Source organism: Engraulis encrasicolus, chromosome 7 (assembly GCF_034702125.1).
Source record: "Engraulis encrasicolus isolate BLACKSEA-1 chromosome 7, IST_EnEncr_1.0, whole genome shotgun sequence".
Lineage (NCBI taxonomy): Eukaryota > Metazoa > Chordata > Actinopteri > Clupeiformes > Engraulidae > Engraulis > Engraulis encrasicolus.
In genome coordinates, this window is record NC_085863.1 from 53629245 (window position 1) to 53640731 (window position 11487).

General features: G+C 43.5%; 1 protein-coding gene across 1 annotated transcript; it reads right to left on the reverse strand.

Moving 5' to 3' along the window:
* Nucleotides 1–264: 264 nt before the first annotated feature.
* On the reverse strand, nt 265–10887 carry LOC134453164 (dihydrolipoyllysine-residue acetyltransferase component of pyruvate dehydrogenase complex, mitochondrial-like). Its single transcript, XM_063203984.1, has 14 exons — nt 10356–10887; nt 9800–9901; nt 9398–9522; nt 7965–8121; nt 7288–7414; nt 6874–7052; nt 6048–6192; nt 5665–5732; nt 5150–5272; nt 4462–4569; nt 3329–3447; nt 2351–2513; nt 1891–2027; nt 265–1379 (listed from the first exon to the last, which is right to left on the reverse strand). The coding sequence occupies exons 1-14, from the start codon at nt 10638–10640 to the stop codon at nt 1250–1252; spliced, it is 1968 nt and encodes a 655-aa protein (XP_063060054.1). The 5' UTR covers nt 10641–10887; the 3' UTR covers nt 265–1249.
* Between the last annotated feature and the right edge of the window lie 600 nt (nt 10888–11487).

Consider the following 11487-nt stretch of genomic DNA (forward strand, 5'->3'; position numbering starts at 1 on the left):
AAGTCCACCTAGGTCATTTGTTAACTTAACTTCCAAATCCACCGAGTTTTAAATAGGTAATAAAAGGTGAGAAAGAAGAGAAAATTCTTCCCTGCATTAGAGGAAAAAGTTTGGCTTACAATCCTTTTACAGTTTAGAATGTTAGTTAGTTTTATCCAAAAACTTATTAGAATCATGCTGAATGGATTGCAAAAAAGGATAAAAAAAGAGAGAAATAGTAAAATGTCTGTAAAAACACCATACAAGTAAAACACTGGCCATTGCTACTGACAATGTGCAATTTTATTAACACTCTCACATCTGTTTCTGAGGAATGCTTTGGAACCATTGTTACAACAAGGTCGCTAAAAGTCTTGCGACAGGAATATTGCATTTTTCTTTCCTCTTAGTAAACTTTACATTTCATATTAAAAATATGTACACTATACTTTTGACCATATAATATCCTATTAAGAGCATTTGACAACAATTCACCCTGTTCTGCTTATTGTGCGTTAACATAAAAATAAAATGATATAAAATATCAAAGTAACACGTTTGACAGAGGAAGGAGCAAGGCAACTTGTCCTCCAACTGGCGTGATTAAAAATTGAAATGGATGATAAAATACTGCACATTTCAAAGAATTCCTAGTGCTTTCCCCCTCAAAGCCCAGTGCTAGGGGCTACAGCATTCCATGTCTCTCAATACATTATGTAAAAGCATCATATTACCCATGTGTGCCCAAAATGTATGTAACCTTACTGAGGAATGAAATAAGGAACAGTTATTGATGTCAAAGTACAGTATGTGTTACGGTGTAAGCAAAACAGTAATATAAAACGTTTTAAATATCTGACTACACTACACTGAAAAGCTGTTATGCAAAAATAGCTACAGGAAGGGCTTGCCATGTCTTTCTAAAAAATGCAAAAACTGTTCCTATACCAGTTTCAACACCCCTAACCCTAACCATGTGGTGCAATCAAAATATCTCCCAAAAGATATGTCCCATGTAACATGTCTCTTGTTGTTGAGGTTTCTGGCTCTGAGAAATAAACGTTGAATAAATATGTTAAATGAAATCAATGTACTTGTCACCCAAAAAGAAAAAAAAACAAAGGTGAGAGAAGAAGTCTCAGCTGGTATGTCTGGAATAATAAGCGTGACGCACATGTGCAAATTGAATTCTATTTGAATTCTTAGCGTCCTGGGGTGTTGTTCCCGTCACGTGTGACGCGTGACATGTGACGTGTGAGTGGTCCCCTGTTTACAGCAGCATGGTGGCCGGCCTCTCCAGGAGTTTGCGGAACTCTGCCAGCCACTGGGCCCCCACCGCACCGTCCACCACACGGTGGTCACAGCTCAGGGTGACAGACATCACGTTGGCCACATCAAACCTGCAGACACAAACCAAGTGCAGTACACCGTTCACAAAATAGTTAGGGATGTTTGGGTTTCAGGCTAAATGTCAGGGATGAACAACCTACTGATTCAATTTCCACCAATTCAGTTTTTCCATACATTTTACAGAAAGCCGATCCCTATCTTTTATGAACCGTGTAAATCCAGTCTGAGTAGTACTTTGAGAAATGCAACAATCTTAACGTCATGGTAAACATTTGTGTATATTGTATGTGTAACAAATGCCAATTGAGAAGATAAAAAGTATGGAGTATTAGAATAACATCTATACAGTCTTGGCAAAAAGTGAATGACATTTCTTTCACTGCTGGTTTAGATCATTCATTTCTCAATTCCATATTATATGACAAATTCATCGTTTTGTGTAATGTGCTTTTTTTCATCTACCTCTATAATGATTTGATACTTGACTGCTAGAAAGTCATTTTTCTAGAGGGACTAATAAAAGATCTATTCAATTCAATAAGCTATGGCATTGGTACGTACCCCTTCTCATTGTCTGCTGGCAGAAGCCTCTTTTCTGAGCCCCCGACAGCCAGGATACAGGCCTGGGGAGGGTTGATGATGGCAGAGAAGTTCTTGATGCCAAACATCCCCAGATTGGAAATGGTGAACGTTCCACCCTGAACAGAGAAATATCTTCTTTAGAAACATCTTGCATAAAATATGCCAAAGACTTGTGCGACAGCACACAAAGTAACAGAATATATTGCAAGGCAAACACAGTTGTTGCTAATGGTATTGACAAAGCCTCTGTACAGTGTGTACACATTTCAAAAATATAATCTTATGAGATGACATAATAGGTGTTCTTGCTTCTAGAATACCGGTAATTAACTGCTGTTAGCTGACCGCAATTAATCTCATTCCAAAATATTTGAGCATTGCCAATCCAATCTGCAGTAAATCAGACAAGTGGTCATCTGAAGAAGACATTAACGCTCACCTGAAACTCATGAGGCTGCAGTTTACCCTCGCGGGCCTTAGCTGCCAGCGAACCCACGTCTTTGCTGATGGACGCCAGGCCTTTAATGTGGGCATTGAAGACAATGGGAGTGATCAGGCCGTTTGGAGTGCTTACTGCTACACTGACATCCACCACGTGGTTCCTGTGAAAGACGCAAAGACATCATCAGAAGAATGAAAAGCATGCACATCCCACCTCGCTGAGGCCAGGTGCAGGACAAAGGCGTGTCTGACAATAGAAAGAGTGGAAGTCTGCACACTGTAGCTCCGCTTTGAAGGTTTATGACTTGAATGAACCTTCTAAGCGGACTTCTACTCTTTCTGTTGTCAGGATGCAAAGACACACAGACAAAAGAGATCAGTGATTGACTGTGGGTTGGTACTCTTAGGATAGGATACTTATTGACACACTCAAATTCTCAGGTAATTTTCATTTGATGTGGAGGCAGACGTAGTGTTGTCGTGGCCTAATGGTTTAGGATTTGGTCTTGTGATCAGATGTTTGCAGTCCTATCACATGGAGAATGAGGGTGCTGTCCAATATCCTTGTACATGACTGAAGTGTCCTTGAGAAAGACACCTAACCCCACATTGCTCCATGGACTGTGACTAATACCCTGTACCTAATATACACTGTAAGTCTCTTTGGATAAACGCACCAGTGTAATGTAGTGTAATGCAGAGTATCAGATCTCTGATTTGAACAGAAGGAATCTATCCCCGATTGCACCTAACGTCATGTTGGATAAAAGTGTAATGTTTATTTTTTTATTCATTTATGGAGAAAAGACTCATTGAATTTAATAATCTCTTTTGCAAGGAGGCCCTGGCCAAGAGGTAGGATAAGATTACAAAATTGTTATTTCTTAATTAGAGTGATCTGATTAAAAACAAACATTATGTAATGTAATGAAATGTTATTTAACAGGTCAGTATTGATGGAGCGTATTGTACTCACTGGCGAATGACCGTATCCATCCAGGAGGAGTTAGCCTCGGGAACCTTCAGGCAGGCCAGAGCGGAGGCCTTGATGATGAAGTCATTCACTGACAGCTTCATGTTCTCAGATTGCAGTTCCTGAAAAAGAGTACAGTTTTCACTAAATCAACAAAAACTATTTATAACCTACAGATAGACAGACGCATCGATAAGTAAGGGTTAACGTTCGGCGAGAAGGTCGCTACCGTGGAATAGCAGCACGACAGAGAGAATCTTTAGACCCCGACGCGGAGCGGACGTGCTGCTATTCCACAAAGCGACCGACTCGCCGAAAGTTAACCCGCTTATTATATGGATATACTTAAATGATTCACACATGGCGGGGACATTTCTTTAGGCCTATTTAATGTTAAGTCTATTATAGTTTTTAATGTCAAAAGATTGTTGCTGCGCAAAACAAAACAGTGCCGTTGTGGAACACCGCTAGGCAACAGCTACTAGGTAGCCAGGACAACAGGTGTTGTCTATCACAGCAGCTGATTAGAGTCTTGTTGAAAAGTCGCTTTAGCAGTGAAAAGTCTTGTTGCCATTGACAGCGGTCTGTTATAGACCAACCCGTCCGTTATCGAAAAATAACAGATGTGCGAACGTTGGGGAGCCCCGTTGAAATGAATGGAGCATTCGACCGATGACGTCACACCATATAATAATACATAGTAATAACAACTGTAAACTCAATTAGACCTGAACTAAGAACACCACAGGGTATCTGTGTACCTGCATGCCTACAAGGAAAATCTACAACTAGCTACTGAATTTTCATATGCACCTTTATTGCACAGCTTAGAGAAAATACCAGATGCACCTATAAGACCCATGCCAACACACTGCCTTCGTGCCTACAAATCGTGTAACATACAGCACTATTGTTTGAGTCCCTCAGGTTTATCATTTCCATACCACAAATTCAGAGTCATTTGTCTTATTGTTGGGTCTATCTCTCAAGTTGCATGGTCCAGCTAGTCTGCAAAATTTCAGGGACACTTCATCATCAGAAACACACATGGCTCCTGTGAAGTATAATCACATACACGTGGGAGCTCACAGTCTTTCATATGACTGGACAGCATTTTGAGCTCCCTCTTGACTCACCGTATTAAGTTCCTTCCGGAGTTCCAAAATTTGGTCCATGTTAACGTCGACTGACAAGTAGTAGTGTGGGATGGTCTGCTTGGACTGCATCAACCTCTGGGCAATAACCTTCACAGGGACACAGGCAGAGAGAAAGAGACCAGTTTACAATGGAGGATGTGTCTCCAACACTCTGATGCCGGAAACTACAGTCACAAGTAGCTTATCCTGCATTTTGACTGAGCCCTGCATGTCAATCTTGATGATTTTCATCGTCACAAGTTGCATGTGTGATTTGTACAGAGGCTTTATGCTTATCATGCATATTTTGCGTTTGAATGCTATTCATGTGGTACTACAGAAGAGAGGAAAGGATAGCACTGCTAGTCACTTTCAGATTTTATTGTCTGTCAGACATTTTGGTCTTCAGTACCAGGAAAGCATATCACCCAGGTACCATACTACACTACAGCACGATATAATATTATTACATTATTATTACATTACACTTAGGTGATGGTGTTATCCAAAGCGACTTACAGTTAGTTACAGGGTATTAGTTACAGTCCCTCGAGCAATGTGGGGTTAGGTGCCCCCTTCAGCCGTAGGCACTTCAGTGGATGGAGTCAATAGCATGATTCTGTTGCATTCTCTTCTATTCTGCTCTTTTCTATTACTTAACCAGTGGAGGTGATGAGGTGACACTAACCCTGCGGATGTTGCTGATGGGGATGTCTGTGAAGGTGCCGGTGGGTACAGCAGCCACGGCCGGGGGAGGAGGCGGGGCCACAGTAGCTGCAGGCGGAGCTACAGGAGTGGCGGCAGGCGGAGGCTGCAGACAGGAAGTGACATGTTTATCAGCACCATAATCCCGATCTTCCCCACTCCCCAAATGGAGACATGGGGTTCTTTCTAATATGCAGACTCCCGTCCCCCCTTGCTCCCTTGCATGCTTGAGGCCTCGCGGTGACGTCACTGTATTTCAGTATCTTGCAAAAGCTCAAGTCTAATATAGTTTTTTCATTTGCAATCGGTATGGTGAATGAAGAATAGTCCCCCAAAAGTTGTTGTGGCTAGGCTGACAGCGGGGAAACTTTATTGTTTTCTCCACGGAGGAGGGGCGTCAGTGAAACTCGAGGCCACAAGCACAGACCGAGGACAGCAGTCCGCATATTGGAAAGAATCTATATTCACTTAAAAGTTTACACTAAAGTTCTGACTCACAGGAGCAGCTTTGGCTGGAACAAAGCTCTCAATGTCCTTCTTGGTGACTCTGCCATCTGGTCCTGAACCTGTGGGAAGAGATAAGCAATATTAAGGGCCAGAGACCACAGGCACAAAACCAAGAAAAGCAACAGATCTACAGGTGCATTGGTTTTCACGTGGTTCAAACATGTTTTATTTTAAATAGTTAGTTCGTTAGTTAGAGCTTTATTTGTCCCCGTGGGCCAATTGTACTTGCATTACACTCGCTGGCACCAAACATAAGACACAGTGAGACATATAAGCAATAACACTGAAGTTGTGGGGTAAAAACAATTCTATTTGTTCCCTCAGTGTGTCTGCCTTCTATTATACTGTACAACAATATGGCATTTGTCACTCACCAGCAACCTGTGCGAGGTCAATGCCCTTGTCGGCAGCCAGCTTCTTGGCCAGGGGGCTGGCGAAGACCCGCTCTCCCCTGGCTGCAGCTGGGGTGGCAGGGGCTGCAGGTGAGGGGGCTGGTGGGGGGACTGGAGGAGCCGGGGCCTAGTGATATAGACAAAGGGAAATCAAGTAACCGGTATTCTATTTATTTACAGCGCAGAAAACATGACATAACTCTTTACTCAAAGTTACTTAAAATGTCAAGTTATTATTAAGTTATTAGAGTCTGAGTGTCTAAAAGAGTTACGATTAATATTATTATTACATCATCATTAAAATCATCATCATAATAATAATTACTTTCTTATGATTGTGAATGTTCATTTAAATGCACCATATGGTGCCGAATGTTAAATGTAGCCAATTGTACCAGGTGTGATATCAGGCAACAGGCCAAGTAGTGCCTTTCCTTCACATCACTTTAAAAATAACATCATCTGACCCAAAGTGATTTACATGATGAAATAACCTACAGAATACCAATGCGGAGTAGGGGAGAAAAAAATCAAGATAAAATAAAATAGCAATCAAATAAGGCTTGCAACCACTGCTCAATGTTCCTTGAAATCCCATTTCCGAATGCAAAAATCACCACATCAGAGCAACTCGTAGCAGTATAATATTCCAAGCTTTACAACGGATTGGCCCTGGGGGGCTGTTAGAATCATCGAAGAGCACGAACTCCCAGCAAATTATGCTCATCAGAACTACCTGGGAGAATAAACTGATTAAAACCCATAAAAGACTTAATTATGTGGAATTAGCATTTTAAAACGGGCGCACCGGTGCCGCGGGGGATGGAGGCGCTGCAGCTACTGCTGGCGTCTCCACGTAGTCAGCAAAGGCCTGGATGTCGCTCTCGTTCTCCACGATAATACACAGCGGAGTCCCCAGGGGCACGTCCCGGGTCCCCTCTGGGATCATGATCTTGGCCAAGTAGCCCTCCTCTTGCACTTCAAAACCTTCATGGCAGGAGAAAGAACAAATGCAGAAAAGTTTCTCAGAGAGGAACCTACTGTAAGATCCTAAAATAGACTGCCCGTCCTTAACAGTTGCAAAGGAATTTATTTGCATAGATTAGAACATTTTGCACTCCAGGAGGTAGAATGTGCTTTAACGAACCAGCAAAGAAAGAACAAGTTTAAATGATTTTTTTTCATGCAAGAAACAGAATCTGATGAAAGACTTAAAATGTACCAATAGTAGCCTTGTCTGTCTCAATCTCTGCCAGCAGGTCTCCCTCGCTGAGTTTCTCTCCAACCTTCTTCTCCCATCGCTGGACTGTCCCCATGGTCATGGTGGGGGAGAGAGCTGGAAGAGGCACCTGCATCAAGACAGGAATTAAGGCACATTTTCCACATGAACATCACAGCATAAATAAATATCCATGTGACAAAACATGAAAACATAAAATACAACGTCGGAAATGGTCCTTGATTTGGGTTGTATTTAACGCAATTGCATGAGACCAGGCTGGATTATGACCGGATAGTTAATATGTGACTGGAAGCGAGTGGGAGAGAGAGATGGTGTAGGGCTGGGAAATAACCCAGTCTGGACTCGAACCTGGGTCCCCATGTATATGGTATGGGTGCTCTACGTGGTTCAACACAGCAACCCCACTAAATACACATTTTCCTGGGCTTTTACCCCTTAAGTATTCAGATAGGACTGCGAGACAGACAGGAAATGAGTGGGGAGAGAGAGATAGGGAGGGTTCTGCAAATGACCTTGGGCCAGAATCGAACCTGTGTTGTTGGTGTAGTAGTGCAGTGCCCTACCGTTTGAACAACGGTAGGGCCCCAAACACAGATCATTCACACCCTGGCAGTCAAGTCACCCACTCCACAGCCCCACTAGTCATCAGCACCCACCTTCATGTGGGGAGGGTAGGAGCTCCCTGGAGCCTGGGGAGGTGCAGCGGAGGAGGCAGGAGGAGGTGGGGGAGCAGGAGCGCCTCCCACTGGGGAGGGGGCTAAGGCGGCCAACTTTTCCAGGGTGAAGTCTTTGAAGGCAGGGATGGCATCAGCACTGGCCATGTGAAGAAAGAAAAGGTCACAATATGAAAGTGAGAGTCAATCTCATAGGCCATTGGGATCATATGACATCACATGAAAACGTAAGGTTCGCTTGTGATTGTGCAAAACCATATCAGATGAAACCAATGCAGTGCAAATGTGTTCCACTCAGTGGCAATGAGCTCTATAATGCCTGTGTGATATTGCTCAAACATAACTGTTTGGAGATCTTTGTTGCGGCAACCAGGGACAGATTACTGCACAGGCCTACCAGGCCCAGACCGAGGGGCCCAAGAGTCAAGGGGCCCCTAAAGCCCAAGCCTCTTTATTTCCATTCTCATATTACATTAAAATTGTGCATTTAACAACATGTTCAATTTTTCTCCCCCAACAACATGGACTATCACATCTGGCCTGAAGCTCTGAATCGTTTTGTTGAGGGGGTCCTGTCTTCTTGTCTGGCCCAGGGGCCCATGGAATCATAATCCGTCCCCTTATGGCACCATGGACACTGCAATCTTGGGTGAGGATGGAGGAGAGTGCTGCACAGTGACTTCCCTACCCTCTTACTGGACTGAGGAATCAAAACTGTGAACTCTCCTGCGAATCTGAATCCTTAACCACTAACACCCATGCCTGAGGCCATGGCAAAGAGGTGGTGATGTGGCATAACGTGACTGATGTGGCATGACTGCTGTAGCAATTGGTAAAACAACTGCTGTAATGCACTTGGGACAACCGAACACATTTTGTAACGACAAAGAGCAACTAATGTAAAGAGCCATTCAGTAACTCCAACCATCTAAATAACACAATCAAAGATCGCAAAAGCATTCACAGAGATCAATTCATTAGGGGCTATAATCTCTGCAATAGTACCCAGTAGCTTACAGTAAGTGTCCAAATGTCCAATAGACTACACCTGTGTCTGTGTGATGACAAAGTGAAGTGAAAGTGAAAGCCCAACTGGGAAACACCAACTCCCATTGTCATCGAGACACAGCACTCCACAGCACAGAAGTGCACACTGCACACAACGAAATTGCATTTATTCCTCACCCGTGCAAAGGGGCAGCCCCCAGTAGCATCCGAAAAAAGAGCAGTGCGGCGGGATGGTACCATGCTTAGGGTACCTCAGTCATGAGAGGATGGGGGAGAGCACTGGTTAATTACCCCACCAAACTGGTAGGTAGGGACTCGAACCGGCAACCTTTGGGCTAAGTCTACAGCCCTAATCGCTCACCCATGACTGCTCTTAGGGAAAGGGAAGGTTACTTGAAAAGGCCTACCTGTCCACAGTGATGCAGATGACAGCACCGATGGGGACGTCTCTGGTACCCTCAGGCACCAGGATCTTGGCCAGGTAACACTCCTCCAGGATCTCAAACCCCACAGTTGCCTTGTCCGTTTCAACCTGAAGACCATCACCAAGACATCACGTCAGAAAGAATGGAAGAGACAAATTGAAATGTACACACCATCTCTACATTGGCAATCATTGTCGTCAAAGAAGGAAGTAGATATGCCCGCCCCCGCCGAGTTTCCAATGTACTGTGCCAAACTGGGGCTACATAGTCTATAAAAGCCTTGTTGGCATGACCATCAGAGCACACACCCTCCATCGCAATTGTAACATAATGCAAATAGCCCAGAAGCATAGCCCAAAATTATGGAGAGAAGCAGGTCCTTACCTCAGCAATCAGTTCACCTTCGTTGATTTTCTCCCCTTCCTTTTTCTCCCATCGAGCAATGGTGCCTGTCTGCATAGTAGGGGAAAGAGCTGGTAGTTCCACCTGTGGCAGAGAAAGAATGTATTTACTTATTTATTTATTATTTATAAGTAAGAGGATCGATATGACTGCAAAGGCATGAAAATGTTATGTTGCAGTACAACACATTATAATGCCTAGTCAGAATGATAATGTATCACAGCCCACTTCTGAGCACCATGTTTTCCTGCCCAACTAAACATGTAGGCCTAAAGGACTTGTAGCCTACAGTGAGGGAGCTGAAAGCTGGCATGGACCCAACCACAAGGACATCCCCTGATTTTGTGGGAGGATGTGCTAGTTCACTGTCACAACTTATCATCTCACTGCCAAGGAATTCAATCACACACCCAAGATTTTAACCTGTTCCGTCACTCCGGTGTTCCTAACAAGAGTGACATTTCAGGACAGTCTCCACTCCACACAGCAAGACTGTCGATACATTGCCCACACGCACATCCGCCACTATGTCCATTACCTTTTGATGTGGAGGTAAACTGTAGAAACGTTTGCTGAGTCGGAAACTGCTTTCATGCTGCAACTGAGGCAGTATTGATAATCTGCTGGTAGCACCATAGCATTTCCACTGATTTCCACGACATAAAGTCCGAGTTTGATGCAACCCACGGGATTGAAGTCCCATCGGATGACAGGATACAGATGGAGTCCGAAGGCGCCCGGAGGCTGAGAGGACACCGGGCCGATAACCGACAGACGGCCCCAACCTTGCTATCAAACGTAACATCTTACTTAAATTTGACATTTATTACACTATCAATATAGAGTATAGCTACTCGGCATCACAAATGCCGAAAGCCGCTTAAAACCCCACGAGGGCCCAGCAAATCTCACTTTCCGATGACCTCCTCTTTCAAAACATACACAGCAGCACTTTACGGCTGCCAGTGGGCTCGTCTCCGGAAGAGTATTTGGTTGCCATGTTTGAACTAAACATGTTGTTGATAAGTCATTTCAACAGATAAACTGATTAGTTTTGCTAACGAGTTCTTCTCTTGTCAAATATTACAGACTTGTGTACTATGAGTGAGTGGCACACTGGCACATCATGCCGCATGAGTCATGACTGATGTCGCGTGTGCAATGTAGTGAATTGATGGCAACCAGGGATGGCACTGATGGCACCTCAATTACTGTGGTAAAATGTCGTAAAGCAGATGACAAGGGAGGTGTCTGCGCGACTAATAGCGGAGACGGTTTAATCTCTGGTAATAGTTGATAAACTTCTGACTTCTTTTTCATATTTCTGTTCTATTATTTATGTATTTTTTTATTTTACATGCCATAACCTCGGGCAGACCGTTATGTTTTTGTAACAGAAAATGTATGCGGCAATTCTCTACAATACAAAAAAAAAAAAAAAAACTTGTGACTTGTAGTAGGCCCTACCTGTAGCCCAGAGGAAAGATCTTCCTTATTTCCCTCAAATGAACCTATTCAGAGTTATCACAGGGCTATGGTTGTAATCCTATTGCAACATTTTGGATTTTTAAAGCATTATATCAGTTCCTCCAAAGACAGACCAATTTAATGGACTAGGGATTCTGATGACATTTTGTGTAATGGACTTGTGATAATGATCTCTCTAGGCT